Below are 15885 nucleotides of genomic sequence, written 5' to 3' on the forward strand. Positions count from 1 at the left end.
TCCCTCGGGAAGAGAGGCAAGGGTGGGCTCAGAATGACTTGCCAAAGTAGGCATGATTGTAGTAGGAGCAGAAGTAGATGTGTCTTCCTCTAAAGACTGATTTTCTGCAATAAATGCGGCGTAAGCTGAATCAAGCGTACTCAAGTCTTCTGCTTGATATATCTCCTTCCAAAAGTTTCGTCTAGCACGGAGAGTCCTTTCTGGTTCTGGATCAAACGGTATGAGCTCAGACCAGAAAGACCTGGGCATAAACAAAACTATCACTGAAAGTTGAGAAACGGCCTCAAGGAACACAGGTTCCTTGAGACAAGAGACAAACTAAAATAAAACAAATAGAAAAATGCATCGCGTTCCACGACAACGACGCCAAAATTTGATACGGCTGTCGCAACCTATCAAAAACAAACCAATTGGTGTCTAACTAATATAGCTAGGGTCGTCAGAATCGTATCTACAGGGAGGCTTTTAGCGTTCTACTTCTCAAATTAAGTCTGTCTAAGTAACCAAATGGGGGTTGTTTGATTTTTTTTCTAAACTAAAGCAATAAAATAAAAGGTTTAAAGAAAGAAATTAAGTCGAGAAAAATATAACAGAAAGGAGCTAGGACATCGGTTCAACATGGATTATTACGGGTCATAGGTAGGGTCATAGGTCAGTCTCAATTATCGGTCTATAGGGCAGTGAAAAGGTCCTCTCGGTCCGCTATTCGCCCTAGAATGCTTCTACTGGGCTCTCGCAACTTACTAGGGCACTCTAATATGTGTGACAGGTCTAACCCTTTCTAGGCTTTCGATCTTAGGTCAGGGCTTACCAGTACAATTAATCAATTACGTCGACTTAACTAATTAAAAGCAATTGAATGTCACAATCAACAACATAGACCAATTATATTGACCAATCTAATCACCCAATTAAGACCGTCTCAATCCATGTCTCCCCTAAATCCTAGAAAAAGGAGATTTAGCTACTCATATTGAAACTTGCAATAGCAGTTGAATAAGACGATAGAGGGAAGGAATACATAATTAAATTAATTGAGAAATTAAATAACATAAAATAAAACTAACAATGATAAGAAGAGAAAATATAGCAATTAAACAAGATGACCAAAAAGGAGAAAAGGGAATTAAAATTACCGATTGGAAATTGAGAATGAGCAATAGAGAAGGAGAAGAAATTCTAGATCTAAAGTTTTTTTAGAAGAGAGTACGTAATAGAGTTTTTTACGGTAGAAGTCGAGATAACCTAATTAAAAGATTACAAGAGCTTTTATAGTCCAAGCCCGAAAAAGGATATAAAACCAACAACTTAACATTTAAAATAAAATTTTAGTCGATCAAAAAGACCGCTGAGGTCGATCGACAAAAAAACATAATGTCGACCGACTGAAAACATAATGTCGACCGACATAATGAGAATGTAGGATGACAAACTGCTGCAAATCCCAAACAATTGCTTCTGTGTCAATCAAAGGAAGTGAAGGAAAAGTTGGTTGAACGACTGAATGAGGACGACATGGCTACCTTGTCGACCGACCATCAATAGATGTCGGACGACTTAACCAAACTTGCTTCATAAAAGTGACGTTGTGTCGAGCAAATCCAAATCAAGGAAAACTGGTCGAACGACAGCTGAAATATTGAGGACGACACAACTCCGACAGGTCGACCGACATGAAGCTCATGGTCGGTCGACATCTTCAGCCGTGCTTCACCAAAGTGATCATTGTGTTGCTTCCCTCTTGCACATCATCGAACGGATTTGGCTACCGAAAAGCATAAATGCGCCTCAATCCTGCAAAGGATACGAAACACACCTAAAGTAGCAAATACGGGAGGAAATAAAGCGAAATAATCAAGTAAACTCATAAAATGCGTGCCGAATACGTAAATAAATACGTCTAAAAGGCACGCATCAAGGAGTATGACTCATATGATAACTTTGGTGAAGCATATATATATATATATATATATATATATATATATATATATAGATTTAGGATCCGGTGAGAACGAACACTCGGTGCAAACGGTGAGAACGAACTAGAACCATTGGATTAAAACAAATTGAACGGCCGAAAATAACACAAACGACTAACGACCCATATACCTTTGACGCTTATAAATCAAATCTCTGTCTCTCTCCTCTCATTTTTTTCCTGCATTTTCATTTCTATACCTTTTCCCCCAAAATAAGATTTTCCCAAATTAATTTACCCCAATTCAATCGTTCGTCAAAATTCCAATGAATCGAATGATTGTGATGTAGAACGACGATCATTCTACTGCAATTCTTCAGTTTAGCTTCCATTTTTGAACAATTTTTTCTCATTTTCGCAGGTAATTTGTTTCTGTTTGAGCTTGATTTTCAATCATTCTACTCGATTTCGTCCAATTTTATGATTTCGACCACAACTATCTACTTTATTTTCTTCCTCATACTTGAATTCACCTTGTGCAGGATCAATTTGTTTGCTACTTGAGTATTCGTTAATCAGGTAACCCTATTTTTTTGTACTTCGTTAATTTTTCGCATATAATAGGATCTAATGGAGTAATTAAGTTGTAGATAAATTATTTTACTCATCTAGATACATTAAGAATTTGAATAGACATAGACAGTGCACCGTGGAGTATGATTTGGAGTCCAAATTTTTATGTGCGATGTAGCCGGTAAATAAAGATAGGAATGGTAGATATTGTGTGAAATGCATACAAATTTTGTAGATTGCTGTTCCTTTGTAAGCTTTTTCAACAAAAAAATGTAGTAATATCTATTTTAAGGGCTCTATAGCAGCTAGGTACGTTCTAAAGGATTCTAGTTACGTTTAGTCAACTACTAGGTACGTTCCTGGTTTTGTGTTGTGCTACGATATGTCTTCTGCAAATATACCAGCAGCTATTATCCTAAATTGTTTTGTGCCGGCTGACTAAAAGTATGTGCATCTATTTGTACGATGTTTGAGGTAATCTCATTAGGTCTCATAAAAATATAATCAAATGGAGTAATTGTGTAGTACTTTCTTCATCCGAATCATGTGTCTACCTTTATTCATGTATCCCTTTGTCTCAGAGATTTGTTCACAAATTGAAATAAAGAAAAGAAGACATTCATTGACATTCATTGTAAAAGTATCTTGCATTTGTTCCCACTCAGTTGAGCTTACTGAAGCTGAGTTTTGTGGATGCACGCTTTGCTTGTTTATACTAAGTGGTTTAGAAAATGTGACGATGTTGTATGATTATACTCTTGAGCTGCATTTAAGTGTGGTAATATCTTTTTTTTTTTCATGGCATTTCATGAGATTCACTAATTTTACACACCCAAGGAGCTCTGTAGCCACCAGGTGTATTTAAACGTGTTCTAGTTACACCTAATTAAATTCCAGGTCCGTTTTTATGGAGGTAGTGAAATAACATATTCTTATCAGTTTCAGGGTAACTTTATAAGGGTTAGCAAACATGTTCAATTACACTCTAGGAATTATATATTGGGCATCATTAATGGTTTATTATTTTTCTATATAAGGGTGTGGAGTGATATGTAGGTGATCACTGAAGTTGTGTGTTGTGGATGCACGCTTTCCTTTTTTATTTATTGTCCCACATCATACTGTATTCTATGATCATTAAACCTGACCTCCTTAAAGAATACGAACTTTCTTAATTATGCATAGTATGTACAATTTTTCATATACGTAGGTCCATGTATGTGATTGTGGGATACATTAATAATATGACCAGCTACGTTTTTCTATTTACAGGTGTAACCATGAAGGGGACCAGATCAGACAAGTTGGCTTTAGACGTAGATGGCACAAGTAAACATTAAGACATAGCTGGCACAAGTAAACAACAAGACGTATCTGCCTCAAAGGGACATTATCCGGTTTTAAAGACAAGGATGAGTCTTAACTACATATTTCAGAAAAAGATCACTGGTTTCTTTGCGTGTGTGACTTGGAGATGAAGAAGAACTATGTTCTGAACTCGTTACGTGCTAAGGATTCCCAGGCTGACATCGAGCTTGCTGCCGGAGTGGTACACAATATTAGATACTATCTTCTTTTTTTAGATATATCCTTTCGTTTTACTCTAAATCTTAAAGGTTAAATTTACTGTCCTTTTTTGTAGGTTAGTAATGTCGTCCAGATTTTATGCTATATGGGAGGAGGGTACAAGCACTTTGTAGGTGTTCCTCTAGTTGAATTTACAAACCATGATGTTCCTCAACAGACAAACGTATAAGTACATCTCTTTTATTCCTTGTTGCTTGAATTTACAAACCATGATGTTTCTTTAGTAATGTCGTCCGGACTTTTTTTTTTTTTCTTTTTGTTATGCTCGTGAAGGCATGATTGTGGTCTGTATGTGCTCAAGTGGTTATTAGAAGTCTGGTCGTGACATATCTCAAATGGGGAAGCTAAGAACAATTACAAAGTTTATTCCATTTTTATTGAATATTTGTTACTTTTGGTGTTCTTCATAATTGGTGGACATCATTAAAAATATCAATATCGATACTCGGGCTATGGTCGTATATAGAAATACGATTGCGGTCACCTTGTTACGATGGCAAGAAAATAAGAGAAAGGTATGAACTTTACATTTTGTTTCCCCATGTTCATGTTTTTTCTGTATAAAATCACTCAAACTATAGCCTTATATTTCTGTTCACATATCTGTTGTGTAGATTTTTTGAGTCAATGTGGAAGTGTGCACTTTGGTAGACGAAATGCGAAGCGTGTGGCTGCAAGCAATCAAGCAAGGAGTCCGATTGTCTTTTGTCGGAATGTGTGATGGTGTCAGATAGGACTGTTTAGTTAGGGTTGTGTTGTAATGGTTTCGTTTAGGGGTGTAATGATGTACGTAATCCGAACTCGTTCAATAGTTGTGTCGCATGAAATGACTTTTATTTCAATTTGCTAGAAATCATTTTGGAGAATTAACCCAAGTCTCTTAAGTTTGCAATGCGCAATGAAGTCAGTGGTTCCTAATTCCGTCTTCCTTATTTTTTGGTTGGATTTACACGAAGTCTCTGAAGTTATATGGCTTGTGTGTGCGAGGCTATCTCCAATTGATTTAAAATTAAGCATACTAAGCTAGTATGTAAATAACTGAAGCATTGAATTAAGGTGATAATACGTCTTCGACTAATTAATTAAGGTGATAATACGTCTTCGACTAATTAATGCCAATTAAAGCTTTATGGTGCTGCAGCTTACGGACTACAATCTCTATGTCACGGATGATTGAGATGACACAAGAGTTTCACAAACGCAAGTTTGAGACAAACCCTTTAATCCAGATACGCCTTTTGATCCGGTGTGTTTACAGACATGCCCTTTAATCCGATGGCATAGGACTACAATCAGTATGTTTTCAAATTTCTTCACAAATTGCTTGTGCTCATGAAACTATGACCACAATGTGCATTCCATACGTAATTCTAGTAGATACACTATTTGCCTTATGTAGTTACACAAAATAATCGTGTAGATGCTCCAATTATATAGGTAAAAAACATAACATAAAATAACATTGTATATGTTCAAATTCTAAAAAATCCAAAGTTCTTCGGTAAAATAAAATATAATAAAAAAAATCCTGAATTTCAGTAATTTCTATCTATTTCTTTTGTTTCTGCAATCTCTATGTTATCCTCTTCAATTCTCCAAACTCTTCAATTCTTCAAACCTGCATCAAAGCCTTATAAATTTAAAACTACATATTTATTCGATCAGATTCATCAATGCAAGTATATATGAAAAAAAATTATTCAGATTCATCAATGCAATTATAAATGATGAAATGGACAACTGTATAGTTTACAGCAACTCCACAATTTACGGGCTAAAAAAATTTCTAAAATTATTGGTGAGTCCACAACTAACATATGGCATACATTATAACAGTACATGAATCAGCGGAAGCCGTTAAAACTGAAACACATCGATTATATTGCTAGATACACTAATCAATTACGGAAAAAATATGTGACTCTTCATTGTTTAAATTTGTGTCGGAACTAATTCACATCAATTAGATTACCAAAATTCATTAATCAATGATACATTTGATAAGAATATGATTTCAACACAAAGAAGTGGTAATAACTATTTTGGTGGCATTCTGTGAGATTCATTAATTTATTATATACTTAAGGTTCTATTTAGCAACTAAGTACGCTTTAACGTGTTCTAGTTACGTTTAATTAGCTTCTAGCTACGTTTTTACAAATTCTAGTTTTGTTAAGTGCTACGATGTGTATTTTGCAAATATAATAGTGGCTAGAAACATGTATTATGATTTTAACACACAGAAGCATGACATTGTTCCCTTTTATGTACCCAATGACTAAACTATCTTAATATATGCACAGTAGGTATAATTCATCTTATATATAGGTACCTATATGTGATTGTTGGATACATTAATCAAATTCGGAAGACATGCAACAGGTCATATTCATCATTTAAATTTGTCTTAAAACTGGAAAGCATCAATTATATTACTAAATACGCCATCTTAAAACTGACACGCATCAATTATATTGCCAAATACACCAATCAAACATAACAAACAAGAGGGGCTAAGTTATCATCTGCTTTTATCTGAGGACTAATAAGCATGAATTATATTACTAATACATTAAATAAATTTAAAAAAACAACAGCAGAAACCTTCAATACTATGTATCATCTGCTTTATTTATCACTGATTCTTAACAATTACTTCACTAGATACACTGATTCCCAACAATTAGAAGACGATCAAAAACAAACCTTGAATGATAATGTCATATCAATTTAAAATATATTCATACCGAATTCAGAAGATGTCTGTGCGATGTCATTACTAGCAGCTGGAACAATTGAATCAGTAGGATCAACCACAACACTAGATCCTTCGATTTCCATTAAATCCCTACAAATCAAGACAAGAAAAACAAAAACCTTTAAAATCAAAACGGCACAAACTGACCTGTACAAACATCAATTATGTGGTAAAAGTTAAAAAAATTATGAGACGTACATCAATTCCTCGAACAATTTGTATCGATTAAGACCAATTCGGTGATTTTGTGGCGCTATTTACTGTGAATCGCAATTTTTTCTGGAATTTTTGTGGGTTTTTTTTCCTGTGATTTAGTGAGAGAAGGTTAAGGTAGAGAGAGAAGGGAAAACGTTTGGTAAGGTCGTTTGTTTTGGGTTTTTATTTGTTTCCGACAGTAATATCAGCCGTACAATTGTTTTAAATCTTGTGGTTGTAGTTCGTTCTTACCGTTTGCACCGAATGATCGTTCTCACCGGATCCCGCCTCTATATATATATATATATATATATATATATATATATATATAGAGAGAGAGAGAGAGAGAGAGAGAGAGGCAAGATCCGGTGAGAACGAACACTCGGTGAGAACGGTGAGAACATATTTATATATCATGACCCACGCGCTAACTGACTATTTCCTCACACCAGCTAACTAACTATTTCCTCCCCCAAACATTCCTCTTCATCATATCACATCCCGACACTGTTATTGAATGTCGCCGCCGGCGAGTTCCAACAACACCGGCACACCACTACCGATCTGCGACGACGGTAAATTATGCCAGCGAATTAATCCCTATCCTTGACACCTCGTCTTCCCACGGTCACACAATCCATATAATCGCCTTTTAACTTTCGCCTCATTCGTTGCATTTTCTTACTCCGGTTACCACCGTCGGTGGTTGTTGATACTACTAGATCTGGGCGTGGATGATGGCTATTAATGGTGAAGATAATCTCCACTGCCGCTCTCACTTTCATTCTCACCATCGCTCCACCGCATCTTCTTTCGTGAAAACTCATCATGTGCTGTGTCAACATCTCCCTCCTCACTCTTCCGTCAAATGTCGATCGATTCTTAGATAAATTCTACTCGTCAAATGCCATCAGATTTTAGCTTATAAGAATTTTGTTGGCACGATCTAGATGCCTTTTAAGCAATATTCTCTTTGATTTTCATCATTGCTTCATTTGTACCTGAATAATTTATTGATTTTGTGTTTTAATGACTGAATTTTATAATTCAGATTGTAGTACGCCCACTTGTACTAGTTTGATCAATCTTGTTTTATTTTTAGAAATGTTGAACGCATTGTCGCTGCATGTTGACTACGGTTTTTTGTATATGTAAATTGAAACTGAATAAGGATTTAGCAATTTGGGGATTTTTCGAAATTAAGGTTCGTAATTTGGGAATTTTTTAATTTATGGTTGTCTTTTATGTACCAAGATCACATACTTGTGTATCTAGAATAATAATTTGTGTATGTGGCAGTAAATGTACATAGGATGAAAAAAAGTGTATTTACATCATTATAAAATGTATCTATAATTCATGTAAAATACGTAAGATAAAAAAAATGTATCTACAAAATCAAAAAACATATCTAGAATTATGGAAAAAAAAGTGTATCTACGATAGGTTTTAGTATACCTACGATAGTCAAAAGTGTATCGATATTTGGATTAAAAAAGTGCATCTACATTATAAAAAGTGTATATAGAATTCTGCTAAAAAAGTTTCATGAATTGTAGATACACTTTATCACAATTCTTTTTTTTGACTACTAAATAAATTAAAATGCATGTTAGATCAATTTTTTCATAAATTCTCGGATACACCTTACGATTATAGGTACACTTTTTACATAAATTCTAGATACATTTTATGGCAATGTAGATACATATTTTTCTATACTAGATACACTTTTTACATTACACAAAATTTATTAACACCTCACTAAATCGAGCTAAATAAGATCATATACTAGTGGCACCGAACTTTTTCCTCCATTGGAGCACCGTCGCCATCATTCCCTGACCCGCACTTGTTCATCTCCATTGTTGGAGCACCGTCGCCGCTTCATTCCCTGACCCGCACTTATTCATCTCCAGTGAAGGCCGTCTTCCAACCACAACCAACACAGCCATATACCCATTAAGCAACCATCGTCATTAACAACCCCCAACACCATAAACCACCAGTAATCGCTGCCATTAGGAATCAAACGGACTCGACAACCACTTATGGCAGATGCCGGCGTAACTCCGAGCTAGAAATATATGATCAATTCTTGAAAGTAATAAATCAGGTTACTCTATATTGATAAAATTGTTACAATATAGTCCAAACAACCAACTCAAATAATCGTCAAACAACAACGATATTCAAACTCGGTCTTATATCAATGAGTTTAATTGTAACAATGAACTAAACAATTCGAAACGAAAAATTTAAATTCCCGAATTCCACATGCAGATGCAGCAATAATTTAATAAACGTCGGGATTGGCAATGTAGTTGATAAGAGTCAATTTCAATTAGTACCAGTGAGTTCTCCATACCTCTTGAGCTTGATAAATTGCACGGGTACTGGGTACAATACCAACCTTCGATCAATTTCAAGGATACCTTATCCCATCTTTATGGCTTTGAAAAAACGGTCGCCGACGTATAACGGCTATCAGGCCAGATGTAAGCGTAACTCCGGCCAGAAAACATTCCTAATTGAACAAAGCACACAATATCAACCTAGCAATTGAATCGAGACACCAATGGCTCGTCGCCCCAACTCAATCCGAACTAATAATGATCATCTTCGTTGTCTTGATGGTCGACGAAGGAGGAGGAGGCGGCGACTGCGCAAAGTTTGTGTGGTTGATAACGGCAAAGTGAATGAATAGACCGAGATGATGTTAAACATTAACTAAGTTCCACCATCGATGGAGAGTGTGTGGGCCGGTAGGATGGCTATGTGCTCCGGCGTGGCGGCCGATGACGGGTTGGTGTAAGGATGAGGGAGTCTAAGTCACATCGACATGGGAGGGACTATGAGTTTGGTGAGTCAGGGAATATACGAGGAAATTAAAAGGATAGGTGAGAGAAATAGTAAAGTTGGGTTTATATTTTGTGGAATTACACGTGAAATCTGGGCCTTTTATCTTGTATAATCAATGGTTAGAAATACGTTCTCACCGTTCTCACTGAGTGTTCGTTCTCACCGGATCCTAAATCTATATATATATATATATATATATATATATATATATATATATATATTATATATATATATATATATATATATATAGGTCGGGATCCTGAGAACCACTAACATAATGAGAACCGTGAGAACCCTTATTAAATCATCATCAAATCTTGTTCTGAAAGTTTTGATGGATCATTTACCTTTTGTTTAGTTTATTCAAACACATTTTTAGTATAGGTAAACAATTTTTTTTTTACTTTATTAACAAAATATAAACTTAGTGTACGAAAGTACAACTACGTATACTAAAATAGCTGTAGATGCATGAAAACGAATACTAGGTGTATGAAAATTGTTACATGCATGAAAATGATTACTAGGTGCATGAAAATATCAGGCTCTAGGTGCACGAAAACGAGTTTTAGGTGCATGAAAAGTGTTAGATACATGAAAATGAGTAGTAGGTGCATGAAAATTAATAAAATGTTTCTCGTCTCGATTTCCGTCAATAATTTATACTTTTTGGACCAAGATATATATTATCTAGCCATAAAATTCTATGCCGAATCCAAATATGTCTTTATTTTTTAGAAAAAATATATGTAAGGTGGAGTTCTCACGGTTCTCATTATGTAGGTGGTTCTCACTGGATCCCAAATCTATATATATATATATATGTATATACATATACATATATATATACATATACATATATATATACATATACATATATATATATATACATATATATATATATATATATATATATATATATATATATATATATATATATATATATATAGTCGGGATCCGGTGAGAACTCCTATATATTTGAGGATTGAGGATTAGTGAATACAATATCACGGGTTCTTCAATACAATATCACGAAAAAATTAGACTTGTCCAAAAAAAAAAAATTTGAATTTTTTTTTTTTTTTGACAGCTGTTTTTTTCGTGTGATATTGTTTCGAATAACCTGTGATATTGTATTGAACAACCGGTGATATTGTAATGAAATCCTCAATCCTCAAAAAGATAGTGTATACTCACATGATCCCATTCCTATATAAATATATATATATATATATATATATATATATATATATATATATATAAATGGGATCCTATAAGTCCTCCTTATTTAGGTGAGTCCTTGAGTCCCCATCCTAGCCTTTAGATCTACATAATGGATGGTTAGGATTAGAGTAAAATAAAGGGATGGTATTTAAATACCCCAAAACCCTAATCTCTCACATCTCTCTCATTCCACTGCCTCACTTTTCACTTCTCTCTCTTCCTCTCATCTTCACACTCCCTCCCATCTCTCTACATCTCCACCACCACCGACAAAACAGCCACCACACAACGCCCTTTCACCTTGCCGTCACCACCTCCTTCGCGCCTCGCCGCCACCACCCGACGTCTCCATCACCTCCTCTTCCCCTTTCCACTTCTCCTCTTGACCTTTACTGCCGGCAACCATACCACGCTGCCGATGCCGCCATCACGCCAACGCCATCCCGACCTTCTTCCCACGCCACCACCACTGCCAGCCCACTCCCTTGTCAGATCTCGTTTTTTTCTGTATTTTTTTTTTCAGATTTCGTTCCTTTTTTGTGGTAGTGGATATTGACGGTGGTGTTTGTTGTTGTCGGTGCCATATCCACGCACATACTACCGTCCCATTTTTTTTCTTTTTTTTTCCTTTTTCAGTGGTGGTGGTGGGTGTTCACGGCGGATCGTTTTGTTGTTGTTGTTTTCCTTTTTTTTTTTTTTCAGTTTTTTGTTTTTTGTGGATTGGCTGATGGTGGGTTTTGTGTTGTTGTCGTTTTTTTTCTTTTCAGTTTTTCGTTTTTTTTGGATTGGTGATGCCTTGATGGTCGTGGTCAGAAGGTGGCGAGGGTGGTGGTCATGGTTTTCTTTATGGTGGTGGTCATGGTTTTCTTTATCTGTTTTTTTTTTTTAATTTAATTTGTTGTGGTTGGTGGTCATAATGCGGCGAGGGTGGTGACGGTGGTGGTAATGTTTGTGCACAAGGTGGTTACGCTAAAGTTACACTCCTTACGGACTAAAGTTACAGTTATTTCGGACTAAAGTTACACCCATTTTGGACTAAAGTTACATCTATATCGGACTAAAGTTACACACGTAAAGGACTACAGTTACACTTATATCGAACTAAAGTTACACTCCTAAATGACTACAATTACATAAATTTAAATTATATAAATTCAACCTATAATAAAAATTACATAAATTTAAATTTTAATATAAAAAATGACTCTTAAAATACTAAAGTTACACTTGTAAAACAGTAAAGTTACACTCATAAAGTGTTGAAATTACATAAAAAACAGTAAAGTTACACTCAAAAAATGTTGAAATTACAAAAATCGTTAAAATTACAAAAATCGTTAAAATTACAAAAATCGTTAAAATTATATATTCAAAAAACTAAAAAAAATAGTCAAAAATTCAAAATTTTGTCTAAAAAAATAGCCATAAATTCAAATTTTATATAAAAATAGCATTAAATAATTAAAGTTACACTCATAAAGTACTGAAGTTACATCCAATAAATGAGTGGTTAAGATTAGGACTTAGGGACTCAACCAAAATTGTGGACTTATAAGAACTCATCTCATATATATATATATATATATATATATATATATATATATATATATATATATATATATAGTGAGCATCCGGTGAGTTCAGCATCTTAAATGAGTCCGTCCTATTAATTAGGACCATTGGATTTAAAGACCCAAGGGCTCTCATTGAGCCACGTCGCCCCAAATAATTTGACACAATAATAAAAAGTAAAGACGCGGGTCATCAAGTCTCATAATAATCAGAAATTTTCTCTCTCTAACAACCTACTCTCTCTCTCTAAATATAATTAACTGAAGGAAAGAAATCAGACGCTCGTCAAATCTTTGAGCAACGTTTCTCTTTAAACTCTTTCTTACCAGAAAAAAGAAACCTCCAAAAGCAATCAAATTCTTCTATAAATCTTCAAAAACATCAACTCAAGATCTTCAAGTTGTTCAATCGCGAGTCTAATACTTCTTTTCAAACATAATAAAGAGGTATAAATCGATTATCTTTATGCGAATTTTTTAGAAATTTTTTTTGTTGTGTTTAATGTTATCACATAATTTCAAATTTCATTTTTAAGTTGTTATTGTCAATTTTGAATGATATGAAGAAAATATTTAATTTGATTGTTGTTGTTCTAGATCTAGGGTTAATATTTTGCTCGAACTGAGTAATTGATTTTTCGCCAAAAATTTAGGTTTAATTTGATTGCTATTGTTCTAGATCTAGAATTATATAAATAAACTGTCAATTGATTGTATGTTCGATTTTTCGAACTTAGAAACTGAAAAATTAATTCTCGTTTAATATTGTTGTTGTTGTTGTTGTTGTTGTTTTGTTGTTGGTGGCGTTGTTGTTATTGTTGTTGTTGTTGTTGTTGTTGTTGTTGTTGTTGTTGTTGTTGTTGTTGTTGTTGTTGTTGTCGATTTTATGCGTTTCAACTGTTTGTGCGAAAAAAAATAGGGTTAAGGCATGATAAAATTTAGTAATAATGTTCATTTTATTTTGTACTTGTTAAATTGTGATTTTGTAAATTAACTTTCGTAACATACTCGACACCTATTACTGTAACATTGTTACTGTAACATTATTACTGTAACATTGTTAGTGTAACATTATTACTGCATGTCATTATGTTGTTATTATTGACGAATTGTTTGTTACTGTTGAACTGAACTTGAAATATTGTTACAACATTGTATATTTGATATTCTATGATTTATTCCTTTTAGATTTTTTGGTATAATATTGTTCTTAACTCACAAGAGATGTTGATCACTAATGATGGATTATCGACGTTCACATATATTTTAATTATTAATGGTCCAGTGTTTTATTTTTAATGTCAGGAATTTTGAAGAAGAAGGCTTGAGAAATAAACCAACATAAAACAAGTCGCGTAAAGAGACGGTGTATACAAAGAAGAGAAAGACACCGACAAATCAGTCATGAAGATAGGAGTGAAAAAGGAATCGTTCTTGATGTTGAAATGATAGTAGAGACTTTTTACATTATGTGTAATTATGATGTATATTTGCTGTAAACTTTTCACATTATTCTGATGTGATATTGCAAAACATTTTAGCATATCATGATCTGTATTCACTTGCCTTTTACTGTGGAAATAATTTAAGTTTGAACTTTTAACATTGTTGTGGTGTTACTTTGATGAATCAATATTGTTACAGTAACATAATTACTGTATCATTTTTACTTTAATGAGTAAATGATGTTTTTTTGTGTGCAATGAGTAAATGATGTTACAGTATTACTTCAAATATGAGAAAAATTCATCTCTACCATTACATTTCAAAACTACATTATAAGCCGTCTTATATAATAAACGAACTAAATAATTATTATTGTAACATTGTTGTCATTTTACCTTAATGAGTCAATTTTTTTATAGTAAAACTATTATAGTAATATTGATCTATCTTTGATGAATTAAATAATAAAACGTAGATGTTACAGTAGCACTGTGTTACTCTAATGAATGACTGTTGTTATTGTAACACTATTACTGAAATATGGCAGAATAAGGACTGATTGTGAATTCTATGTTGACTTCCCTTTATTCCTACTGGGCAGCTATTTTCATTATCCCTAAATGTGTTCTGAGGAAAATTGATTCAATTTGTAGGAACTATTTATGGGATGGGTCATCTGAATACCTCAGAACCCCTAAAGTTAGCTGGGAGAAAGTTTGTTCCCCTAAAAGTGAAGGAGGTTTAGGAATAAGAGATAGTCTTTCATGGAATCAAGCTGCTATTGGGAAGCTTGTTTGGTGGATTTACACCAAACCTGATAGCTTAAGGGTGAAATGGGTTTAATAACATATACATAAAAGGGACTCCTTGGGACCAATATACTCCTAAGTCTGATACTAGCTGGTCTTGGAGGACCATCTGCAAGGTGAAAGAAAATATAGCCCTAGCTACATTAATGGTCAGTGGCTTACTCATCCCACTGGCTATACTATGTCCAGTGACTATCATTGGATCAGGAAGATACAACCCCTTGTACCTTGGCACTTATATATTTGGAACTCTTGGTGCATCCTCAAGCATCAGTTCATTAACTGGTTTATTGTCCGTGAAGCCTTAATGTTAAAAGATAAACTCTTTTCTTTTGGCATCAGTCCTGATTCTCTTTGTCTACTCAGTGGGACTGCTCCTGAAACTCACCAGCATTTGTTCCAGCACTTTCAGTATACTCAACAGATACTTGCAAGGCTGGAGATTAAATTGCATATGAAATTGACTCAGACCAATGTTCTCCACTGGATTCACAGCAAACCATGGTCTAAAACTCGTAAGAAGGTTACAAATGCTATGGTTCAAGCTTTGTTTTATGTTGTTTGGTTACAAAGGAATAGAGTTAGGATGGAACATGCCCTTATGCGTCCTGAAATTGTGCTGAAAGAAATCCTTAGTCTCATGAGAATGCAATCTATGTACTGGATGAAAAACTGTATGACTAGTAGAGATGAGTTTTGGATTAAGTCTATATTTACTTAGACTAATTTAAAACTGTCAAAAATTGATCCATGGTGGTAGTTTGTAATAGCTTGTTTTGTGCTTAATGAGAACTTCTAACCTTTCATAAAAAAAAAAAGGACTGGTTGTATCAGAATTAAGAGGAACGCACAAAGTTCTCCAATAAACTAAAACAACAAAGCGGTGCTGACCATACAATAAGAAATATTAGACTATACGGTCTGTTTAAAAAGTTGAAATAC

The 15885-nt window shown here is 34.3% G+C and overlaps 1 protein-coding gene and 1 long non-coding RNA gene across 2 annotated transcripts; one reads left to right on the forward strand and one right to left on the reverse strand.

The window, feature by feature from the left end:
- Positions 1–5530: 5530 nt before the first annotated feature.
- Positions 5531–7154, reverse strand: LOC141626678 (uncharacterized). The gene is made up of 3 exons (XR_012536270.1): positions 7035–7154; positions 6826–6926; positions 5531–5696 (listed from the first exon to the last, which is right to left on the reverse strand). It is a non-coding gene; the product is annotated as an uncharacterized LOC141626678 (long non-coding RNA).
- Positions 7155–15124: 7970 nt separating this feature from the next.
- Positions 15125–15664, forward strand: LOC141628069 (uncharacterized). Its single transcript, XM_074441255.1, has one exon. It carries the CDS (start codon positions 15125–15127, stop codon positions 15662–15664), a length of 540 nt encoding a protein of 179 aa, XP_074297356.1.
- Positions 15665–15885: the final 221 nt, after the last annotated feature.

The sequence above is a fragment of the Silene latifolia genome, chromosome Y (genome assembly GCF_048544455.1).
Source record: "Silene latifolia isolate original U9 population chromosome Y, ASM4854445v1, whole genome shotgun sequence".
Lineage (NCBI taxonomy): Eukaryota > Viridiplantae > Streptophyta > Magnoliopsida > Caryophyllales > Caryophyllaceae > Silene > Silene latifolia.